This window comes from Parasteatoda tepidariorum, chromosome 2 (assembly GCF_982258835.1).
Source record: "Parasteatoda tepidariorum strain Cologne lab strain chromosome 2, Ptep-v5.0, whole genome shotgun sequence".
Lineage (NCBI taxonomy): Eukaryota > Metazoa > Arthropoda > Arachnida > Araneae > Theridiidae > Parasteatoda > Parasteatoda tepidariorum.
In genome coordinates, this window is record NC_141756.1 from 83,287,311 (window position 1) to 83,313,314 (window position 26,004).

The following is a 26,004-nucleotide window of genomic DNA, read 5'->3' on the forward strand; positions in this document are numbered from 1 at the left end:
ATGCATCTATATTCTAATAACAATATATTGAATAAATTATAAAAAAGGAAATTTGCTTTTACAGATAATTACAAAATTACAAGTGTTTTTCATTAAGCATGAAAAAATTTGAAATACAATAACTAAATGCAAGAATAAAGAAATATGTTTCTTTGCTGAACATTTATACAGTTGATAACAGTTCTTTTTTAATAATCATAATTTAGTTTATTTTACTAAACTTTGACTAAGGCAAAAGCCAAAAACTGCCAAACTAGAAGCCGCTGCTGACCTGTGCTGCTAAAATTAAAACCTAATTAATTCTTTTTTTTTAAAAATAAAAGAATGAAAAAGATTTTAATACTGTTATTGATAAAACAATGAAAAATTTTCATTCTTCACATTAAATGATTCCAAATTAATTTATAGTATTCTTTTTCTAAAATTAGTATATTCAGAGCTTCTAATTAACTGAATTCGCTAATTAACTTATCTGCTAAAAGAAGCTAGATCGTTAAGGGTTCTACAGTTGAAATAAAATGGGAACTGCGGATTTAGAAAAAAACAAACACTATTTTTTTATAAATTTCTTATAAAATAGTAATAATGTTAATGAAAAATATTCTTATAATTTCATGTCGCAATTTTCGGGTACATTTAACAGGGTGCATGTTTTCTTTAATAAAATATTAAAAATTTTTTTAAAAAACATTGAATTATTAATTCACTGGAAATATATCTGAAACTTTCGTAACAGATATTAGCAAATGTTTTTTTAGGAAGGAATATTGCAATCCACCACACTAGCTTAAATCATCCACTTTTTCACACATTCATACTAAATGCATTTAAAACAAAAAAAAGAAAAACAAACAAGATATTTATAACAGAAAGCACCACAAGGAGTATAGATTTAAATAGGTATGACCATACAACTGCTTAAATGCTAGGAACTATATGGACACTGATGAAGATTCTGTTTATAGCATCAAATTAACTGTACTTTCCGACTTAAAATTAAATAGTAAGTTACCTACTATTTAATTTTTTTCGCCCTAAAAATAAACTTCTTCACAAACAAAGTATTGCAAACACAAACAGTGGAGAGAATAAGGCTTGGCCAATCCTACACTGCAGGTTATTCCAGTCTTCTTAAAAGTACTTCCACACGTACAAAGAAACAAGAAAATTTCTTAGAAAAATAAGCCTCGATACTTATTGTGGACTTATGAGCTCAGCCTTTTGCCACAATATAATAATAATAATAATAAAATAAAAATATTACTACGAAGTTGGGAAGTCCTTAAGGATTCCAGTAATTGTAGAATATACTTAAGTTGCTATGCCACAATTATTTTTTTGAACTGACTATATACAGATTCCATGAATAAAAAGGATGTTGTTCCAAGACTTTAAAAAATGCGAAAATTGTGATTTCAAAATGCATATGCGATACAATGATGGAAGACATACAAATAACTAAGTCCTTCGCTGGTGAGCAACAACAGCCTTTTTTAATAGGCGATTTTCTTGCATTAACTCCTCTATAACTTTCAGCATAAATTCACAGCTCGAAGAATTCAGATTCCCAAACATGTCCTGAAAAGAAAAAGATTAGGTAATTATATTTGAATTTCTCCAAATTATAAAAAAAATTAGAAAGCAACTCTTTATTAAATGATCTTATGTTTAACTATTGGGAAAAGAAAGCTTGAAATTAATGCATTAATTTGCTTATGCTTTAAAAAATATATATGTATATTTTTTAAAACATCTAAGAGTTCTTGTAATCTTTAAGCTACTTCTATATATAAAAAAAAAAAATTCACACAAAACATGACACAAAGAAGATCGGATTGGACAAACTCTGGTAGTCGATACCGCGCATCACCACTACCAGATAGCGATATGTGTTCCGGCAAAATTACACTATTCCCTCCCCCCGTTATGGTAGTATTTATTTTTTGTCTTGTAAGTAATTTCATAATATTCACTGAATATTGACAATGCTCGACAAAAGTAGTATTTCTTTTAACAATGTCCTCCTGGAATTTTTCAAGTTAGTGGATCTGATTAGAAGCCAACCTCGCAACTTAAGTTTTAGGAAATTTTCTAAATATTCTCGGCTTATATGGTAATAAGTTATATTTAATCAATAGGAATTTAAAGAACACCTTTATAGAGCAGTAATTTAATATGAGCATTAACCACAATATTTGACTTGAAGCCTGGAGTTACCCCAATCTTGGTAAATTATATGAAAGATAAAGTTTTCGGGTTAGATGATAGCTTTCTACAACAGATAGTTTAAAATATTGAATTATCTCTAGAACATTTGCAATAGGTTTACTGATGCATCACTATCTATAAGAAAGTAGTGGCAAGGAAGAAGAAAAAGATAAGCATTTTTAAATTATACAAGGATTTCATATTTTAGCACTGCTGATTATGCTTAAAATTGATTAATGAGCATTATAATTTGAAGGAAATAATCCTGAAAAATAATAAGTAATAAAATTGCTCTTAATTACATAATAAAAAGAAAGAAACAGATTTGACTACAAAACAGGCTATAATGCTGACGAAACAACATTATCAACCAAAAATTTTGAAAAGTACTTTGAAAGGTACATTTACAAACATATATATATTTTTTTAATGTATGACTTTAAGTTTAGGTGATAATTTATTATTTACTTTACAGCTTGTCTCATTTTTTCATGAGATAGAAATTTTATACTAGTCAAACTAACATACAAACCTGTGTTTGGTGTAGGTGCCTTGACAAACATAAATACTGAAGATACAAGAGTTGACGAATAGCATCAAACTCAAAGCTGACTGTATCTTTAATTAGCTTTTCAACTATACTTGTCTGAATCTGAAATTTAAAAGAAAAAAATCAATGCATAGAAAATTTTGATTAAAATATATATTTGTTTTTTCAGATGTGAATCTAAATAACTTATACATAATGTCGATTTTACAGAACCATTAACCATGGAAAATTTAATAAAAAAATCATAATTTTTTCTTGTCTGATGATTATTAAAAATGCATGAATATGAAACTTTAAAATTATTAAATGACCAAGCAGGTTGAATTTCGCAGAAACATTCAAAAAAATTCCTTGATTTATTCAAAAAAATTACTTGAAAATAGTTAAATTAAATATATTATCGTTAATAAAAAAATAAAAAGGCTTTAATAATAATAATATATATAAAGTACTCATTAAACATGTATTGAAGCAAATAAAATATTTTTGTAAACATTTTTCTATACCGATTATAACTGTTAAGATAAATTTAAATTCAATTAAAGAAATTTTTTGCACAATACATCTAAACAATATCCTTGTTTTAAATAGAAAAATAAGTTACGCAAACAAATATAAATTGAATTAATACAATACTCTTAATTTTTTTACATTTTTGAACTAAGTAGAAATATTATACATTATTAACAATGCTTTTCATTAAGAATAAAAAAAAATTTAGTCATTGTAATAGATACATAGTTTGTAGTATAATTTAATATTAAAGTAATTATTAATAACTGTTAAATTATGATGAAATACAAAATATTTAAAAACAAAATGTTAAGAGAAATAATATAAATTTAATTTCTTATTTAAATACAACTTGAACATTTCATATTCTCAGTTTGGAATTACCTATTTACTTAGAATTTTTTTTCAATCAGTCACATTAATTTGTAAATTGATATATGACAATACTATTGACAAATAATAATTTTACTGATCTATTTTTTAAACATTTCATATTAAGTGGTAAACTTTTTGAAAGATGCTCAGAGGCAAACAAAAAACTAGAAATATTTTAGTAGCAATTTCCAGTGAAATACCGTGGCCACCAAATTCTCCAGACTTTAAGTTTTTGGACTCATTTCACTAGTTACATCTCAAGGATTATTGTTAAATATATTTTAAGCAGACTCTGAATGAACTGGAATAATCCATTTAAAATGTTTTCTGAAGCTGTAAATTACCTGATTTTTAATTTATTTAAGTCAAGTATTTTTTAGCCGATAAACATAAATAGTTGTCATACTGTAAATAAGTTACGGATTTAGACTTTTATATACAATAGAGAGGTTAAGGTGTAAAACATGTCAGTTAAAATATTAACAAAGTTAAAATTGTATTTAACTGCTTCTTCTGCAAAAGTGCTATCAGCTGAACTTTGCATCTGAACTAGTACAGTGTTTTGTAGAGTTCGCTAATAGTAAACAATAATCAAATTAATCTGAAACTGAAACGCAATCCTTGAAAATTGCCAGTGAACCCCCTTCCCTTTGTGTTATGTTTATGAAACTATGTGTGAGCGTACTTCATATTCTAGAAAGTTTTATTATGGAGATTATAATTAAGTTATTAGATTTTTATTTATTCTATTTATTTATTTATTCTATGATTCCACTCTTTATTAGATTTTTGGTTCTTCTCTGTAAACCAGTTGCAAATAAATTCAACAATTTTTATTCAATTAAAAAAGAAAAATTAAATAAAAATATATGACTATCATGTCTTAGGTAAAAAAAAAGTTGAATTTATTGACTGAAAAGTGCAGATTTTTTTAATATTTAATAAATTCTAAATGGTCATAAGCGATTAATCAATTTAAGGAAATTAATATCATGATATTAATTAAGTGTAAAGTTTGCCCTGTTTTGAGCATTATCTTCAGTTTCTTATGTTCCCAGCTTAAGTTAAATAGATTTACAAACTGAATGGTAAATAGCAGAAGTCTTATTGTAAACAATACAAGTACAATAACAGTATAGGATGGTGAAGCTTTTAAATTAGACATAAAAATATATCAGAGGTAGTAACTGGGAAGTTAAACTGCTAGCGCTATGTGTGCTTAACTTTATATCATAAATGGTATCATAAACCATACATTAGTAGTTCATATTTTAATAAAGAAAAACTGTGTTATTAATATTGAATAACCTTTTCTTTAATGAAATAATAAATACAATTAAAAATAAAATCTCAAATAAAACCTAAGCTTTACAATTTTACCTGTTGTTGACTGTAGTAGTTTGGCACAGACAAAAGTGTACTTTTTTCTTCAAAATTGAAGTCTTTGGTACTTTTCTTTGGAATAATGGTTATTTCATTGACACCATCCCACTCGTTCCCCACATGCTGAGATTTTTCATTATTTACAGAGACAGATTGACTTTTTTCAGAGCTACTCTCACATATATCAATGCTTTCAAGATCTATCACTTCTACTTCTTTTTTCTCAGTACAACAAAGCAAATTGTTGCTAGGATATTTAGCACATTTTGCACTAAGTTTGTCGAATTGCTCTTTAGTTTTGTGAGTTTCTGACCTAGGAGAGGCATAGTTCTTGAGACTTTCATTGTAGTAGTGTTTAGCTTGTTTGCTTTTTGGGGTTGAATTAGATGGATTAGTGTACTTTGGGCTGTAGTTGCCTTCTTGGTATTCTTTTCCACTTTGAGAGGAGCTTCTGCACCTTTTAGTTCCAATTTCCATGGGGAAATCTTTTTCAACAGAGTTTCCAAAGGTAACATCATCATAGCTCAATGCTGATAAAAATTCATTTTGGACAGCAGCTTTATATCTGTTATCTTCAACTGAAATAACGAGGCATTTTTTTTAACAATGAAACATTTTTATATATTAAGAGACATTTATTAAATTTATTTGCAATATAAATTTTTTTGTATTGGTTGAGGCAAGGCATGAATTTCAGTTTAAAAGTTCTAGCCAGACTAAAATTTTTGCTATCCACTATTTACATGAAAAATCTGAACAATTTTTAAAGCTTTATTAGTCACAGTGTGAAGAAACTTTTGGTGATCAAAGCCATAAAAAATGTAGAAAAATTGAAACATATTTATTGCAAAAAATTGCATTTAAAAAGCAGTTGCCATAAGGCTTAATATAATAAAATAAGAAAGCTAACAGAATTGTTTCCATTTTTTAACACTTTATGTGTGTATGCAGCTGCCTTTTAGTATTAAAATCTTATTTGTTAATTACAGGTAAAGGATCAAACTCTGTTACGGAAAGCTTATTTACAGAAATTCTGTACCAATCATTCTGATGAATTTAGGTTACCCCAGACTCATATGTTTCTCAAAGTTTTCTGATCCACTGCATGAAAATGTAAACTTTAGAGAAAATAATGCAGTTTGATTTGCAAGACAAAAGAAACTCGCCAGCTCTAAATATTTGCTCACTAATGACAAGCTGGCAAGTGGAAATTTTGTGCCAAGGTATCTAAGATATAATAAATTTTTAAATGTTTTGGATTTCTTGGTTTTAAAATATTGAAATTTGAAGAAGGTAAACTAATAAAACAAAGATACTAAAATATTTAAATACTCACAAGCTTTAGATGCATTAAAACTTAGTTGCTCTTTTGTACCATTAACTTTATTTATCGGACCACTATTTTCAAAAAAGCTGTTCTTCTTTTGACACTATAAGAGAATAATATGATTATCAAACATAAATTTTAAGCTTCAAGCAAATACTATTATACAATTTCAAGCAAATATCATCTACATTGAAAGCACATAATCTAGTTAATAAAAAAAAATTAAATACACAATTAAAATTTTCAAACTGTTTAACAATTCATTGAAGATTAAAGATAAATATTAATTTTGATCATTCGATGAAAATATTAGGGTCATACAAGTAAGTAATAAAGGAGCTTCATAATATGTACTAATTACTTGTCATTGAAGATTAATGATAAATATTAATCTTGATCATTCTATGAAAATATTAGGATCATACATGTAAGTAATAAAGGAAGTTCATAATATCTAGATAACATCGTATTTTCAAGTTTTTAAGCACTCTAGTTTCTGTAAAGCAAAACAAAACTTAACTATTAAGTTGAATACCTAAAACAACAATGATGCCTTGTACAGTTTCTAATCTAGAACGATACAGGCAAGCCTCATCCATGTTGTAGGCCAAATTCTTTCTGCTATTGCTTACAGATGCAGAGCTTAAGAAAATGTAATGATAATCGTCATTTGTCAAATGTTTAAGAAAGCCCGCTTAGAGAAATACAAGATGCTTCTATGAATATTCTGTTCAGCGAGAAGTGAAATTGAACAAAGCAACCGACACATGGCAATAGGCTTGCCTGATTATCATCAAAATTATGAAATGCTCATTTATAAAAAAAGAAGAAAAAAAAAAGACAGAGAAATATGAAAAATTCTTCCAGTTTAGTGTTTTTCGTACTTTTAACTAAAAATGATATATAGGATACGTCAGTAATTAAATAGAAAAAAAACTCACCCACAACGTCTTGCTTTCAGTGGAATTACCAAACTACTGTCTCATTTTAGGATATAAATTACAATAATATTTCCTAGTTTACTTGATCTAATGTTAGTTTTTCTTACCATATTCTGAATGTAAAAGTCAGTTAAAGTATTGCTAGCATCACTGGTTGGAAAGCTGGGGGTAATGAGTTAGAACCTGGCTGCACACAAAACAACCTGCATGTATGTGCAGCAAGGATCATGTTCAATCTGTCCTGGCAGAAAGTCCTCTCATTGGTTGTGATGCGGAAGTTTGGATCGAGGGGTATCAGTACAGGTACTGTCTAACCAGGGTCGAATTACATGGCATGTCTACCATGGCCGTAACAAGATCAAACTCCGAAAATCTGTCTAGGTGATGATGTCCAAGTTATTTACAGCTAAGCCTAATTTAATGAATTGCAATGACCACTGACCATGACTGCAATGACCACTTGTTTTAAAACTAATCAATTCAATACATTAGTTCAAAAAAAGATTACAGTACAGAGGACTTCTTATGAAGATAAGCTATTTTAACTCATTGACTCAATTAGTAAAGTTCTTTTTTTGTAAATAAATTTGAAAAAAAAAGTGCTTTACCTATAAAACTAAAAATTCTATTCAAATAAATAAACACTTGCTCTATGAATATAATGCATTAAACAGTAAGTTACTTTCAAACTTACCATAATCAGATCCTCCATATTTTTTTCAATAATTAGAGAACTTTGCCCTTGTAAAAATTCAGCCATACTTGAGTCTTTTTGTGAATTATAAGGGTTTTCATTGAATGATGTTTCAGCTCGAAGGGGTGAAAAAAGGTCTAAAAAAGTTTAAAATAAGAAATTTATTTATAGAAAAAATGACAAGACTAGTCTGTGTAACGAAAATCCCCAAATTAATTTGCCACAACAAATAAATGTAAAGCAATAAATTAGTAACTAGGATTTTTCTATATTGCAAGCACATAAATGTCAGTTTTACAATGGCAGATTTTTTTTCACTGTTTACTATTCATTAAAAGAGCTTTAATTTTATAAATTAGAATTTTTTTTAAAAACAAAAATAAATAAGCAAATAACTAAACAAGAGCTAAAAAATTAAAAAAAGGTAAAATAAAATATTGAATTGAATCCATGAAAGTCTTTTGGCTATATTTAAAAATAAAACCATTATTTCAAATATAATTACGTAGCTTTTATCATGCTAATAATTCAGTTAATTAATTCAAGAAAATTAATAGTAAAATACAATGAGATAGTTTTACATAAACTTAAATGATTCACACAACTTAAGTATTATATAATCTACAAGTCACAAATGGAGAACAGGAGTAAGATAGGCTTTGTCTATGAGAAAGAGTCAAACGATTCTTTTAGGGCCATTAATAAGGAAATGATAAATTTAAATACCTTCATTACCATAGCCATACATATTTTTTTAAAGATTAGACAATGGCTTTATTGTTCTTTTTATCCAATATTTCCAGCTTAGTAAACAAATGAAAACTATCACAACAATGTCAACGAGCGCCGTCTGCTTTTTTTATGACAAATTATTTCGCTTCACTCGATCCCAGATTTAAAAAATAAATAAATTACAATTATTTTTTGAAATCCTTATTTTTCTATTAAAATTATAGAAACTTATAAAATTGACAAAATAATTAAGCATATATATTTTTCATTTACATAGGTTTAATAATTATGAAAGTCTTCCATCTATAAATTTAATTTAATTCTAAATGACACAGAGTGATTAGGGTTATGACCGTAACCATGAATTTCATTATTTGTTTTGTTAATTCTTGAAATTTTCGTCGTCTTATTACAATGAATTTATTTTTAAGTTTGATTACCTAAAAGTTTCTGAAAGTTTAAACAGATAGGTGGTATAGATATATATCTATATACTTTTTTTTTTGCCAATATTTAACGATGTCAAAGTTTCATGCAACTGTGCGTGAGTTGCTAGAAGGTAAATCTGGTAACACCTATTAATAGTCATGATATTAGTGAGTGTATTTTTGCATAAAAATTGACGTCACTTTTTTATTAATAAAATAATTTTTTCCAGATGTTTATTGCTTTCTCGTTGACACTCTTCAAAAAGAAGCAATTTCTAATCCGTCCATTGTTCATAAAGAAAAATTGTTATCCCGTTTACGATCTTTGGAGAAGGAGTATCCTGAATTGCATCTCAATTTTGAAAATTTCGATGAATCAACTGTCACATCTGTTCGTCCTACGTCCAGTCCTTTACCCTATGTGGATATGAATGGGGGAAGTCCTTATAGAATTCCATTTGTTCCTGCTAATGCAAATGGTTAATAAATAGTTTAATAACTAGTTATATGTTTATGATATATATATGTATATATATACATATCTTATCATTATATATGTGTATACATTGTGATATATTTTCGTATCGGTACTTGTTTGAGCCAACTACTATCGCCAAGGTGCCAAAGATATTTTAAACTTTCAGAAATGAAAAAAATATAGAGAAATTTGCAGTTTGGTGGTCTAACTGCAAGTAGAGTCCATTTTGTAATTTTTTTTTTAAATTGTTTTTTGCCGTCCACTACCCGAAACTTTGTAATTATTTTGATGTTAGTTCTGATATGGAAATCATCCCCATGTATGCAATTGGCATGGGTTTTTCAAGATTTCTACTGTTTGTAGTACTGAGAAACGAATTACTAAAAACTTTTAGAAACTATGAAAAAGTCCAATTTTGATTCCTTATTTTCTGGCAGATTTTTATTTTGTAAACAACCCTGAAATTTTTAATAATTTTTCAACTCTGTGAAACATTTATTTGGTTTCTTATTAAATTCAAAGTAGTTTTTCTCATATATTTATTAAATTATTGTTTACAATCTGTTGAAACCTCGTTTCTGGTTACCATGATAAGCATAATGTTTTTATTTTAAAAAAAAAAATTATAATTTTGTTTGATAAATTAACATCAATAATAAATGTTAGAAGTGTTTTAAAAATATTTGTACAAAATATAACAAAAATCGATTACTGCGCTACTAGATTTTACCACCAATCTTGGCATTAGAAAATTTTCAGAAAGAAAGGATACATGATTGTAAACTTCGACCAATGTTTCATTTGGCATTTTAAAAGTAATATATCATGGAAAATTAGTTCAGTAAGTATGGAAAATTATGGTTATGGATTGGTATTCCTGTTTATGTAGTAAAAAAAAAAAAAAAACATTTGAAATTTTTGCTAGAATATTTTATGGTCTTATAGTTTACTATTTCATATTAAAATAATTCCAAATTCTGCTGCTACTACAAAAATTATGTTTTGAATTATGCTGCAACATTTATGATGATTGAAAATTGTAGAATTTGTATATAAATGTATTCTCTCACTTTTTATCTCCATCATATTTTTCCTAGTCCTGTATAAGCTTTTCAAATCATTGTGTAATATTTTTAATTTCTATTGTTTTATTTTAGTATTTATTTTATTCTGTCATTTAATTTTGATTTCTTTTAACATTGAAACAATTATCATATAACTTAATATTTTCCAACTGCAAATTAAAACTTTTAGATAATTCGTATAAAATCAGTTAATATTTTTTTTTATTTTTATTTTACAAAAAATTTGTATTTTTAAATTTTTGAAATATACAAACCCAAATAGTTCAATATATTTTATTGGTTTATTTATTTTGATAAACTTTTTTATTGTTAACAGTTTACTTTTTGTATAATTTTTGCAATTGAGTTTTCTCTGGCTAAATTGTAATGAATTTCAGTTGAAAAAGATAGCTATGATCTATGCTTTCCTACTAAAGACAAGTCGGATGCTGCTGAAATTCAGTCAGTTACAGAATCTGAGGGTTATGTTTCAGATGAAGGTATGATTTGATTATCGTAATTTTTATGATAATTTTTTTTATTTTAAATTTGCCCTTTTAAGCTATGCATTTTTATTAATTCTGATTTCTGGAATGTTATAGAAAACTTTATTGAAGGATTTGAATGCATGGATTGGTTCTTTACTGAAAATATAAATATTTGTTAATATAACATATGTTTAGAAAGTATTATTTAACACATAAATATGTGTTCATTAAATTTCATCATTTATTTATCCACTTTTTCAATACTTCAATCTTGGTCTTTTTCCGAACCTTGATTGATCATTTTCCACACGACCATTCATTCTGAATGATGTATACAGCAAAAATATCAAGAGTAACTGCTTTTCTTTTCAAATCAGAATAATTAAATTTTAAAATTAATTTTGTAATTAGTTCGTTTAAATTAATTTTAACTGAATTTTTAAAAAATATTTGTTAAGTTTTTGTGCAATACATGCTGAAAGTTACTAGTTTTGAAAATGGGTATTTTTTTATTTGTAAGAATACAATTTGTGACTTGAAGTAACTGTTAAGGCGTTACGTAATGGAGAACAAAAGATGCATTTTGTGCATGACTTTAAATAAATGAGTATTCTTTTTTATATTAAAACGTATTATGAGTTTTTAAAGGTTACAGTAAATATTCTGAATATATTTATCTATAATTCTTTCATGTTTTCATTCATATTAAAAATAAGAAAGTGCAATCGTAGTTGATTTTGTAATTATTGTATTGTAAAAATTTATGTATCTTTTACATTTTTTTTTTCTTTTGTGAAATTGAGTTAATTTTGTGGTATTTTTGTACTTCTCTTGCAATAATACACAAATTTTCACAAATATTTTTGTATACATTTTGTTTTGCTAACTTTGAATTGAGAGCGTTTTAAGATTTGAAATTCTATAATTAATAAAAAAAAAAAAACTTACATGTTCATTTTTATTATCATGTAACACTCTTAGAAATGGTGTTATTTAACAATGTCTCATTTGGATATTATTCATTTATTTATAGATTTTGATCGAATTATTCTGAATAAAATGATCAAAATCAGTTGGCTGTAGAAATAAAACTGACAACTTAATATATAATGGAAATAAATACTTATAAACTCTATATTTTTTGTATTTACTTGGATGTCATTTTTATAAATATTTTTAATTTGTAGTTAGAAGCCTCCCAGAAGTATCCGCTAGTGAGTTGTATGCATGTGAGAAGTCTGGATATCTGGATAAAAAGAAAAGAGGTATTTTCAGAAAGATAATTTCTTTATAGCATTCAAGTTTATTCTTTTGTTTTTCATATAATGTCTGAATTGAAACAAAATATATGATTAAACTTAGAAAGTATTGAATTCTTTCAACCCAGATTCAAGTTTTTGATAGGACTTGCTTTCATTCCCAATGTGCTAGTTTATTTTAAGGTTTTTCTGGTACTTACAAAATATATGATTAAACTTAGAAAGTATTGAATTCTTTCAACCCAGATTCAAGTTTTTGATAGGACTTGCTTTCATTTCCAATGTGCTAGTTTATTTTATGGTTTTTCTGGTACTTATGTATTATCCCATCCACCATTTCCGCTGCATCCGAAAATAAATTTGGATGTGGCTTAAATTTATATCTTTTATAATTTTTTGCATGCATCAAGTTATATTTGTATTTTGTCATTTTTATTTCTTCATTTGTTTCTTTTTTTTTTTTTAATTCTGAAAATATTGCTATACACATTGATTATAAAAAAATGAAATTTGAAAGAGTTGGTCCTGTTTTACGTGAGAAATGTTAATCCTGCTATCAATAAAATATTTTTATTATTTTTTATTTTATCACTATGATGTTTCATTTCTTATTTTACCTTTTTTAATTAATAGGTTTTTTAATTAATAATATTATCCTGCAAATGTATCAATTATTAATATGCCATAACAAGTGAAAAAAAAGGCTCTTGAATATTATAACTGTTAATTGATTATCATTTAAGTTTGCTTTAATCTTATTTGTTCAAACACTAATGTTAAAATCAGTTCATGCAAAATTTGTCCTACCTTATAAATTATTTTTGCACTTGTGAATTAGTTTGATTGTATTGTAAAATTATGACTGTGAAATGCTATTTATTATTGTTTTTAAATCTTAAAATTATGTTTAGTTACACACAAAGAAAGCAACATAATTTTTTACAAATTGGGAGGAGAAAATACATTCCAATTATTGGAAATTTTTCTTCCGATATGTAACTTAGATTTTATATGATTTTTTTTATTTTTCTCAATTTTAATTTAGTTGTATTCGTTAAATTGACAGTAAAAAAATAATTTTAGAAATTATATTTTTACTGTCCAATTTTTTAATGCTATTTAAGAAAGTCAAGAATGACTTAAAGTTAAAATATTTTTAAATGCACACTTGTGAAAATTTGCATAAATTCTGTCTGGGTAAATTTAGTAATGGGTAAATAATAGTAATGATGGGTAAATTTAGGGATTTTTTTTTTTTTTTGAAATTGCTAATTAGAGATAGCTGGTTTTTTCTTAAACTTATCAATTGTTGTGAAAAATACAATGGGTTGTTGTGTGTTGTAAGATGGGTGGTCAATTTAAGGATTTTATTTTGATGAACTATATGAATATGTTTTATGAACTATATGAATATATTATTTTTAACTATACATTATTCGATGCATGATTTGCCTAACAATAGTTTCAATTAATTTTTTAGATAGCATAAAAGGTTGGTTAAATCCCTTCCAAAAGCGTTGGTGTGCCATCAAAGATGGTGTTCTTTATTATTATGAGAAAACTACTGACCGAAAACAAAAAGGAAGTATTATTCTTTCTGGTTATGAAGTTAGAGCTGTTCTAGAGGATAATAAGGATGGGAAAAAATACAACTTTTGTTTTGAACTAGTGTGCCCAGGGCGAAGGACGTACCAAGTAATATACATATTTATATGCAAATTATTATAATTATTTCACTTTTTTTTAAAAATAAATATATCTATGAATAAAATAATTGTGGAACAGTGCTTAAGTTTTAAAAATTTATATTATTTGGAGAAGGACTTAATTTCTGTGAGCAGGAAAATCTGTTAACAAGTACAATCTGTTATCAAAAATTATTTAAATGTTAAATATAATAAAGTTTACATCATGTTTATTTTATTATATAACAGTGTATTTTTACCATAAGACCTTTTTTTTTCAACAATTAATCTCAATCGATTACATGGTTTAGACGGCTATGATCTGTTAGGAACTGTTGTACTTGAGTGTTATACATTTCATCTAAAAACTGTTTCAAAGCCACCAAGCGTATTATAAACAATAATATACATTTACTGTAAAACAAAACATAAAATTTATGTCTGAAGTTTGCTAATTTTCTCTTTTTTATCAAAATAAATAATTTGCTTCAAACAAGCTTTAAATAACACATAATATTTAATGTGCTTAATTTTATATTTATATTTAATGTGCTTAAAATGATACTTATTTGCAATGCAAGAAAAGCTCTCCATTATATACCTTATTTAAAACAAATTACATTTATGAAGAACTTTTTTTTATTATTTTTAAAATTGAATAAACTTCTTCCAATTTTATTTTTTATATGATTAATGACGCAAGATTTTTAATATTCACACTGAATGGTTTTTCTTTTTATTATTTTTGTTCTAGAAGCATAGTATCTTAGGTTGCCAAATTCAAAATTTTTTTGTAGAATTTGTGTACATTTAAGATTTGTTATCATTTGCTCAACTTATTTTAAAATTTAGTGTTGAAAACTATACATACTTTTTTCCCTTTAGTTTTCTGCTCCATCTGAAAAAGACTTGCAACAATGGATTAGTGTGATTGAACAAAACAGTAGAACTTTAAACCTAGGTGAACATTTATTCCTCTTATTTATTTCTCCCTCTCTCTCTGTATATATATATATATATACAGTGAAACCTCCGTTAAGCGGACATTCATGGGACCAAAAAATTTGTCCGTTTATGAGAGTTGTCCGTTTACGGGAAGGGTACCCTAATAGCGAAATTTAACACCGAAAATTGTTTTTAGAATATTCTCAAAGATGTAGAAATAATTAGATAATATCTACAAGGATACTGTAAATATCTACAAGAATATTTATTTAAACAATAAGAAAGATAAAAAACGAATATATAACGAAGTTTGATATAAATACATAATTCTAGATGTAGCTACAGATAAATAAATATAATTTTCCTATTAGCATAGATACTCAAGTTAGACATATGATACCAAATAGGAGCGTACTGCCCTCAGTCCGTTTCAATTATTAGGTTCACATCCCCTTACACCTACTTATCATTTGATAGGGAACATGGTTAATACCTTCTTGGAAAATAAACCTCCCATGATTCACAGAAAAAAAAGTAATGCATACCTGTAAGTCATGACGACCTATGGAGATGATTATTCACAATTGATCAGCTATCAAGTGTCTGAATAAATGTTTCATTTATATAAACACCTCAAAGATTATACTTCTGTTCACTTTTTTTTACCCCAGTTGTGTTAAATACAGTCTTCAAATTGATAAGAAAATTAGAGAAATTTTCAATGGGGAAGAAGCATTGAGAGAAGTCATTTCAACTTGAGGGGTCTCATAACCTGTGTGATCCAGATGAAAAGATCAAAAGATGCCGATGTCAAAATTATTTCAGGAGTGCAGTACCATTTTCTCTCCCTTCTTTACAAAGATAAGGCAAGGTGACAGGAGAAAGATTGATTTTTCGGTGGTGAAATAGCTTAACAATATTTTTAGTTATGGATAAGGAAAAAAGTTTTATTTACATGCTTTAAAAATGGTGAAAAGTTGCATTTTTTTAGCTTGCAATTTATTTAGAAAAAGTAGTGTCCGGTTTGTTGAGATAAAAAACAGCGTTTCAGGACCAAAATGACTGTCCGCGTCCGGTTACGGGAGTGTCCGCTTTGCGGAGAATGTACGTAATGGTTTATTCATAGAAGATTCCCGGGGAATTAAAAATATGTCCGTATTGAGAGGCGTCCGTTTTGCAGGAGTGTCCATAACAGGAGGTTTCACTGTATATATATATATATATATATATATATATATATATATATATATATATATATATATATATATATATATATATATATATATATATATATATATATATATATATAAACTTAATGTTATATTTAAGTTTTCTTTTATCTTTGTTTTTTTTTTTTTTTTTAATAATTATTTTCATACTTAGATATTTCTCAGGTAATTATTTGTGATTTTTTGTGATACATTTTGCAGTAAAATAAATATTGAACTTAAAAAAAAAAATAATTTTAAGATATTCATTTTGTATTTTAAAAATTTTTAAAATATAAAATAACATTTTCATTAAATATTTTGAATTTTAATATTAGTTTAAAAATGTTAAATGTTTTTATTGTTTGAAATGAAATGGTTTATAGAAAGTGATGTTTTAAATATAACTTTAATTCATTATTTCTTATGTGAATTTAGATTTTTCTTTATCACAATTGAAATATATTTTTTAGTTTACCGTATTGTTTTTAGACAGAAGAACAATTATTATAAGCATAAATATAATGATACGAGTTAAAGACTTGTTTTTTATGAAGGAGTTTTATTACTTTACTTTGAATTAATAATCTTCTTTGAATTAATTAACTTCAAATAAATAAATCACTTTAGAATTGGTAATCATTCACAGATTTAAATTGAAATTTGTTAATGTATGAAACTTCTTTTTATTTATGCTGATGGCTATAAATTTAGTCTTACTTTATTTACTATTCTTGGTAAATATTAAGAATTATTAAAAAAATATTCAGAACTTATGTTACTTATGTTGAGCAATCAGATAACAAATAGTAAGTGAACTTTATCTTAGACAAATAATTTTGAGTTAATGGATTTTTTATTATTAAAGTGCACTATAGAATATTATTTTAAAATAATTCTACATAATTTTTAACTACTTACAAAATATGATTAAATTAAAGCAAGATGTAATAATAGATTTAAAAAAAATGTGGAAAATGTGTTAAAATCATTATTAAGCTTCTAAATTAACTATAAACTTAACATGATTTAAAAAATAATTTGAAAGTAAAAAATAATTTGAAAGTATTTGACATATATATATATATATATATATATATATATATATATATATATATATATATATATATATATATATATATATATATATATAAACTTAATGTTATATTTAAGTATTCTTTTATCTTTGTTTTTTTTTTTTTTTTAATAATTATTTTCATACTTAGATATTTCTCAGGTAATTATTTGTGATTTTTTGTGATACATTTTGCAGTAAAATAAATATTGAACTTAAAAAAAAAAATAATTTTAAGATATTCATTTTGTATTTTAAAAATTTTTAAAATATAAAATAACATTTTCATTAAATATTTTGAATTTTAATATTAGTTTAAAAATGTTAAATGTTTTTATTGTTTGAAATGAAATGGTTTATAGAAAGTGATGTTTTAAATATAACTTTAATTCATTATTTCTTATGTGAATTTAGATTTTTCTTTATCACAATTGAAATATATTTTTTAGTTTACCGTATTGTTTTTAGACAGAAGAACAATTATTATAAGCATAAATATAATGATACGAGTTAAAGACTTGTTTTTTATGAAGGAGTTTTATTACTTTACTTTGAATTAATAATCTTCTTTGAATTAATTAACTTCAAATAAATAAATCACTTTAGAATTGGTAATCATTCACAGATTTAAATTGAAATTTGTTAATGTATGAAACTTCTTTTTATTTATGCTGATGGCTATAAATTTAGTCTTACTTTATTTACTATTCTTGGTAAATATTAAGAATTATTAAAAAAATATTCAGAACTTATGTTACTTATGTTGAGCAATCAGATAACAAATAGTAAGTGAACTTTATCTTAGACAAATAATTTTGAGTTAATGGATTTTTTATTATTAAAGTGCACTATAGAATATTATTTTAAAATAATTCTACATAATTTTTAACTACTTACAAAATATGATTAAATTAAAGCAAGATGTAATAATAGATTTAAAAAAAATGTGGAAAATGTGTTAAAATCATTATTAAGCTTCTAAATTAACTATAAACTTAACATGATTTAAAAAATAATTTGAAAGTATGCCAGGTTTGTAGTTTTTTCCCTCCTTCTTTCTATAGCAAAGTACTTCTGTCTGCTTGTCATTAATCTGTTTGCTTCAGAAAGTATAACAGATTAGAATTCAATTGAGTATCAGTTCAGAACTACCGTATTTTTCGGCGAAAGCGCCGCTTCGTCGCAAGCGCCGCACATCGATAAAAATGAAATTTTTAAAAAAAACGTTATAGTAAGCGCCGCTCCGGCGCAAGCGCCGCAATGACGCTGAACCGCGCATATCAGCATCCTTTTAGAAGAGACCTTTAAATTACCATTTACAATATCTGCATAAAAAAAAATAAAATTTTTTTATGCATTTCATAAGGTAAAGTTTTAATTTCTAAATTATAATATAAAATTTCTTTTTCAGCAAAAAAAAAGCAACAAAAAAAGTTCTCTTTCAGCAAAAAAAGAAAACAACAGAACAATATAAAATAAACAGGGTGGCCACCCACCTGGAAAACCTTGAAAACCTGGAATTATCAGGGAATTTTTTTATACTGGAAAAAACCTGGAAATATCAGGGAAATTTAGATAAAAACATGGAAAAATCAGGGAATTTTAAAGAAAAACTGGAAATGTTTTCTTTGATAATTTTTTTAATTTCACTAATTTAAATTATTTACTAATTTTCTTAATTTAAATTATTTCATCCATTATACCCACTCTTTTTAAACGGAAATGTTTCGCTAAACAGTTGAAATATCATCAACTTAGCGATACTTTGCTTGTGCATCAAAATTTGCTCCATTACAGCTCTGTTAAACTAGAACTACACATAAAATTCTCCCACGGTTGCCTTTGATCGCTATGGGACTGTGCAATTTAGGAAAGATTCTGGTGGAGATGGAAAAAGGGATTAGGATATTAGCTTTTGTTTTTAAATTCTGTCCTTGGGCTGAATCCATTTATGGCTCAAGTTAGTTCCAATACTTTGGTCGTAATTTATTTTTTCTATTTTGACAATATGTTTTTGTATTTTTAACTTTATAAAATTCTCCAAAAATTGTTGGCTATAATTTAATAATAATAGATTTTATAATACACTCTTTTTCTGAAAGCTTTTCTACTCCCATTCAAAGAAATTTGTGAATTATTTTTTCTCAGCAAACTAACCAATCACACATTTTTTTACAATCGCTAACAGCAATGTTTGTCGATAAATCGTTACAATTGTTGCATTAATGCTAATTTTTTCTATTTCATTTTAACCTTTTATAAAATATTTTTAAAAATTGTTTTTTTTAAGAACCAACTATATATTAATATTTAATTTTACTCTTTTGTTGGTCAATATATGATTTTTGATTCAAAATTTTGTACCAAAACATTTGAAAAATAAATAAAAAATTTTGCCAAATTGCCGAAATAAATTATTTTTCTCAAGATGATATGTTAAAAAAATAACATTTTGAATAAAATATTTTATAATATAGACACTTTTCTTGTACACATCCCACACTTTATAAGAAAAAAGAAACAAAAACCTGGAAATTTTAAGATTTTTATCTGGAAAACCTGGAAAAATCAGGGAAATATGAAATCTGATTTGAATGGCCACCCTGAATAAAGTTGTTCTTACTAGTTGGCACCGCGCCAAAAAGCAGAAGAACAGCAAAAAAATATTTATATGTTCAGTAGCTGAATTAACGCTGAACTGATTAAGAAATCCGTAAAACAATGTAATAAGAAAAAAAAAAAAAAAAAAAAAAATTATTAAAAGAAAGATTTTAAAATAAAAAGATTTTAAAATTTATTACCGTTAAAAATTTGAGGAAAAACTAATACATAATAACGAAACAGCTAATAATAACGAAATAACTAATAATAACAATAAGAAATAACTAAACAGGCCCCAAAAAAATTCTGAAGGAATGAGCGAAGGGGAATTAAAGTTTCACTTTCCCAATCTTTGCGGGTGTAATTTTAGTGGGTAGAATGTCCTCTCCTTCAATGGAAATAACCCAATGTGACTCAACTTAAAAAGAGAAGAAAATGCTTTAAAGAGGGGGGTACCCCACCTCCTCCACGTGTCATTTCTACTGGAGCTGTTTGGGAGGAATTAATCCGTTATATTTTAAAGGGATTGGGGAAAAGAAAAGGGTATGGGATCCTTAATTCAGCACTTAATCTGATCTACTTTTTTTTAAAGAAATTTATATTGATAAGACAAAAAAAAAAAAAAAAATCAGCTATATTCTTTTTATTTGGAATTTTATTCTGTTCAAGTAACTTACTTTATTTTATCTTTTAAAAATAAAAAAGAAGCTTGAAAAAAAAAATAATTAATCTGTGTCAAAGGAAACATCTGTTTCTTAAGCAGTTTAAAATAAATTGAGAAGTAAAAACACCTGCATTTCCAATGAGCAAAATAAAGAAATGCAAGTTGGAAAAAACAGATCAATCAATCTTGACAGCTGGGCTTGTGCTATACTGATTCCCCCCCCCTCCCCCATTTCCCTCCTCTGTTTGACCATAAATTAGCCACTTTGAATAGTTAGTTAGTTAGACATTGAAACTACCATGTGGACAACAAAATGAATTCTATCCCTTTTGCGGTTTTTTATTCGATTCATTAATTTTTTTATTTTGCCGCTTTTTATTAGTTATTAACTGCTAATGTTTTTTTTTCCTTGTTAATAGTTCTTTGTTGTTTTTTTATTTTTTATCTTTATTAGTTTTTAGCTTGTTTTTTGCTTGTTCTTAGCATTAATTGTTAATTTTTTTTTTCTTGTAGTTTCTTGTTAGCTTTTTTTTTCCATGCGAGATTAGCCTCTTTTGTTAAAACAAAATGTTATCTAAAAGAAAAAACGAGAACTATGATCTTGCTCCAAAGAAGAAACGATTATTTCTTCTTCATAGGATTCGGATTATTTCTTCTTGATTATATTATATAGATTATTATTTTGATTAGTAAAATTTCTTTAGATGGGCCAGTTTTAAATTCACCCCATCATAATCTACGATCGAAACTTGACTAAATTTATTGGTTTTTCTGAAATTAACAATGGATATTTGGAGGCCATATTGGAATTTCCGAAAGAGATCCGAAGTTCGGCATTTCGTCAGTCCCGTGAGTGTCGGATTTAGGGTCCTATTACTTCCTCTTCTGTTCGCTCAAATTACAATTGCCGATGTTCTGCAGCAGATCGCGATACCGGTGAATATTTCGTCGACTTCGTTATTAATTTTTTTAATAGTCTTTCTCTCAGAAAATTATTTAATCTTAAATAACTTTCCTTGAAAAAATTTTTTGCTACTAAAAATTATTTCGTCGGAAGCGCCGCTGCATCGGAAGCGCCGCATGTAGGAAAAAAACAACTTTCTTTTCCATAGCGCCGCGGCGCTTCCACCGAAAAATACGGTATATGTTTTAAACTCACTATGCTACTCTGATTCCAGTGCAAAATCGATTTTTTTTTTTAAAAATTTAATTCAATTTTTTTTTTGTTGTATGTTATGGCTTTGTTGCAAGCACTTTAAATCTTTGTAGTGCATCAAATGTACCTTAGGTTTCAAAACACTATTTAAAAACATTCTTTCATCGCGCAAGATGACCACAATATTGGTCTGATTCCCTTGAATAAATGGGTCGAATATTAAAATTATTATAACTATATAATAATATCTTTTTGTGATATAATTTTTTTCTTTGCTATTATTTTTATGTTAGTTACAATTTATATGTGTTTTTAAGCTGGTAGAGCACTCGCTGCTTAATGTTTTATCTCCTATGTTTGACTTTCAGTGATGATTTGTCAATTTGTATAATGCTTTTGGCTCGTATTAACTGCAGTGCTGACCAGTGAAATGGGATAATGGTCTTTATTCCCCTTGTCCTGTATGAGGTTTTTTTCTTCAAGTAGCTCAAATGCAGATTAATTTTATCAAAATGTTCCCACAAGCATGAGTTTGCCTTAATGCTTTATCTAGAAGTTTTTTCTTAATTAGTTTCAGAATTACAAGGCTACAAAGTTGAATATTGATAGCTACAAATCAGTAATAAAGTATCATTTTATTTATTTTTATCTCTTATGTCGTTCAAATTAAACTTTAAAGTTTGACATCAATGATCATCGAAATTTTGTACTTTTTTTCTGGCTAAAGTTAATTTTATTTATTTATTTTCATGTAGGTAAAACATTCAATAGAGATTCTCAACTTTCTCCTTCTGCAGTGAAAGAGTTAGATATGAACATTATGTTGGAGGACATAGAAGATATTTATGAAACAGTAGAAGAAGAAGATGATTCTCATTTACAATCTGAAAAGAAAGAAATAGAAGAGAGTTATAATGATGGAAATGTTTCACTTGTGTCTAGTGATGAATCAAGCCAAAATCAAATTTTTAACTATAATGAGTGGTATGTAGGTTTGTGGGATTGCTTTGGATCTGATGAAGATGAACTAAGCTTTTATCGTGGTGATCTGATTCATATTGTTAGCAAAGAATATGACAATTATGCTTGGTGGATTGGAGAATTACAGGGTAAAGTTGGATTTGTACCCAAGTCATATTTAATGGAAGCAAATGAAGCTTGTTAAATCTATCTATCTATATTTTTAATGTATTTGTATATTGCTTTTTTTTTTTTAAAGTATTGTTGTAATATTTAAAAAGAGGTTAAGTATTTTACTTTGGATCTAATGACAAAGAGCAAAGTTTTTGTGAAGATGATCTGATTCATATTGTTAGCAGAGAATGTGAAAATAAGCTATTTTTACTGTTGTTCAGTAAATTTTAAAATCATTGAGGACAATTTTGTCCCCTAATAGTTTTATCTTTTTCTGAATTTGATCATTTTTTTTCTGTATTAAAATGAGAAATTTAAATGCATGACTAATATAATCATTTGTTTTTTAAAATGTTGTAGCTATTATATTTTCTCAAATGTAATGTATTAAAACTGCCTTGTGTATAACTCAACTGTTTTTGACATTGTTAAGAGTATTATAATTGAAAACTAATTAATTCTCATTGTGCTGTCATACAACTCCAAGCAATTGTTATGTAAAATTATCGATTGTTAAAGAACCAGAAATTTAGATATTTTAAAGATCTTGAGACTCTGAATACAATTTTTAATACTTTTAATCATGAAAAATCAAAGGCCTTCATATAACTCTAAACAACTCTTATGAGAAATGGTCAATTGTTAAAGTAACTGAAATTAGATATTTAAAAGATCTTAAGACTCTGAACACAAGTAATTAATACTTTTAATCCTAAAAAACTAAAGGTTCTAAAAATTTTCCCCTCTAAACCCTCTTCATATAAATTTAGTGATTCCATGACTTTCCTCTTCTCTGATGGTTATAATATGAAATTTGAAGAATTAGTAAAACTTTGTCAACTATTAATATTTATATCTCTTAACATCTTCATTGTAGCCATCAGAATTGAGGTTTGTTATTGTTTTACCAATAGAAATTCATTTATTTTGATAGTTTGCTTTAACGAACTTATGTCTACTTAAAAAAATTTGTCTAACAGTTAGGGAACCGTTGCCATAAACTATCCATTTGACGATGAGTATATATGCATATATATATATAAACAAATGTATATATTGTATATTTCTGAATGCAATCCCATCCATCTATAAGCCAAAGAGTATGTTTTTAATTTGGAAATTTAAAACTCTGATATAAGCCGACGTAAAGAAAAAATGTGCCCCTTTCTTGTGGTAATAATTTCAGAGTAGGTAAAAAAAAAAAGCGTGTATCTTCCGAATTTATATTTCAAAAATTAAAAAACAATAGTATTCTTTTCAAATTGTCCTTTTTATGTGTTTCTTTTTCAATTTTTATATTTAGGCATTTTGATTCCAACTATCTGGAGTTTTTCGAAGTTAGTGGATTCAATTATAAGCTCACACCCAACTTTTTCTTTTCGAAAATTTTCTTAAAATTCTCGTCTTATATTCGGAAGTATGCAGCATATATATGTATGTGCGTATTTGCATTCACTTTACCTTTTTTGAAAACCTCATAAGTCTGCATAAAATTTTTATTAAAAATAGTGCTCTATATTTATTTTTGGGCAAAGAGCAGCATAAACATGAATGCTGGAAAAGCAATAAAATGCATTCCTAAGTATTCAATTAAAAAGAGAAGACAATGGGTGTTTTTATGGACCCTATGCTCTGGCATCTCTGAATACACTTAAAAAAAATAATAGAATACATTGAAATCATTCAATGCTAGATTGTGTTAGATTATGGCTCTGTTTAAAAAAATTTTGTTCCAAAGATGTAAAGGTTCACTAAGTTAATTACCTGCAAGAATTATGTAAAGATATTTAAATTTCTTTTTTGGAATTTAAATGTTTTAAATCTTGAAATGAGCTTTTAAGTTAAAGTATCAAATTTCTTATTGCTATCTGTTTATTGTGGAAAAGATATAAAATATAAACTTTGATGCATATTAAAATAATAAAAACTACCATTTGTTATTTATAGTTTGTTTATTATCTCTGATATTGATATTTAAACATATAGAAAAAAAAATCAGATTCTTCCAAGCATATATTTTAATGATTTTATCTTATCTGAATTTACTAATTTTTTAATAATTCGTAACTTAATATCGATTATTTTATTTATTATTTTTGTGTTTGATATTTCATGATTATTAATGATATACATTTTGATTGATTGCGAACTTAATTTGAATTACTAAACTGCGTAAGTAGTTAAACCAAGGAACTAATTTCTGTCACGTAATTTATATGTTATACTAAAAAATAATATATGCTTAATAATTGTTTTACATTACCAACTTCTTCAACTGACTTCTGATATTGTATTACTGAGTAACCACAAAAATAATAAATTTAAGGATAGCCCTTCAATTTATTATTTTTGTGGTTGATAATAACATTGTCATTTCACAAGTATTGACACTTATTTTTTTTTATTGCATTCAACCTTTTCTAAATCCTTTTAAAAAAGGATTAAAAAGGCTATGTTTTTTTAATGTTTATAAATGGTTAAAGATTCTTATTTTGGGTGGGAGATTTATTTTTATATGCTAATGTTAAGCTTTTTGCCTGCATAAGGAAATAATTGTTAAAATGTGTCAGCATTTGTTGCAATAAATTAGTTAATAATTTATAAAATTATTGCAATAAATTAATGACAAAAATATATTACTATACAATTATTTTATTGTTATTACTTTGTTTTTATAGATTTGTTATGCATGTATTATCATTTTCAACTAGAATGGCAGATTTGAAGTATTTTACAAAATTTTTAACTGTATTATATTTTATAGAATTTTTTTTTTTTTAATACTTGAAAAAAAATCTGAATGCATATCTCATATTTTTTATAATCCTTGTAAATTTTAAAAATGTATTATAGAATAAATAATTTATTTAGCATATCTGAATTCTTTTTATGCATTTAAGCTGTTTATTGTTTTAAATTATTGATCTTTGATTTATTTTATTTTATTAAGACTTTTTGCCCTTTGAAAGCCTTGTTAGATTGAAAGTAATAAAATGATCAGATTGAAGGTCTAGGGGCAATATAATTATGAAGTACCTCCTTCCAAATATGATATTTTTGCATCAAACTGTTCTGTGGTATTTTTTCAGATAAGCA

At 26.1% G+C, this 26,004-nt stretch overlaps 2 protein-coding genes across 2 annotated transcripts; one reads left to right on the plus strand and one right to left on the minus strand.

Annotated features, from left to right (window-relative positions):
* Positions 1–1,322: 1,322 nt before the first annotated feature.
* Positions 1,323–8,871, minus strand: LOC107453689 (uncharacterized). Its single transcript, XM_016070605.4, has 6 exons — positions 8,718–8,871; positions 7,992–8,128; positions 6,366–6,459; positions 5,027–5,607; positions 2,741–2,860; positions 1,323–1,578 (listed from the first exon to the last, which is right to left on the minus strand). Exons 1-6 carry the CDS (start codon positions 8,737–8,739, stop codon positions 1,459–1,461), a joined length of 1,074 nt encoding a protein of 357 aa, XP_015926091.2. The 5' UTR covers positions 8,740–8,871; the 3' UTR covers positions 1,323–1,458.
* Positions 8,872–9,054: 183 nt separating this feature from the next.
* Positions 9,055–25,783, plus strand: LOC107453688 (src kinase-associated phosphoprotein 2-B). The gene is made up of 7 exons (XM_016070604.4): positions 9,055–9,282; positions 9,382–9,630; positions 11,092–11,193; positions 12,369–12,446; positions 13,921–14,135; positions 15,011–15,086; positions 22,530–25,783. The coding sequence occupies exons 1-7, from the start codon at positions 9,243–9,245 to the stop codon at positions 22,937–22,939; spliced, it is 1,170 nt and encodes a 389-aa protein (XP_015926090.1). The 5' UTR covers positions 9,055–9,242; the 3' UTR covers positions 22,940–25,783.
* Positions 25,784–26,004: the final 221 nt, after the last annotated feature.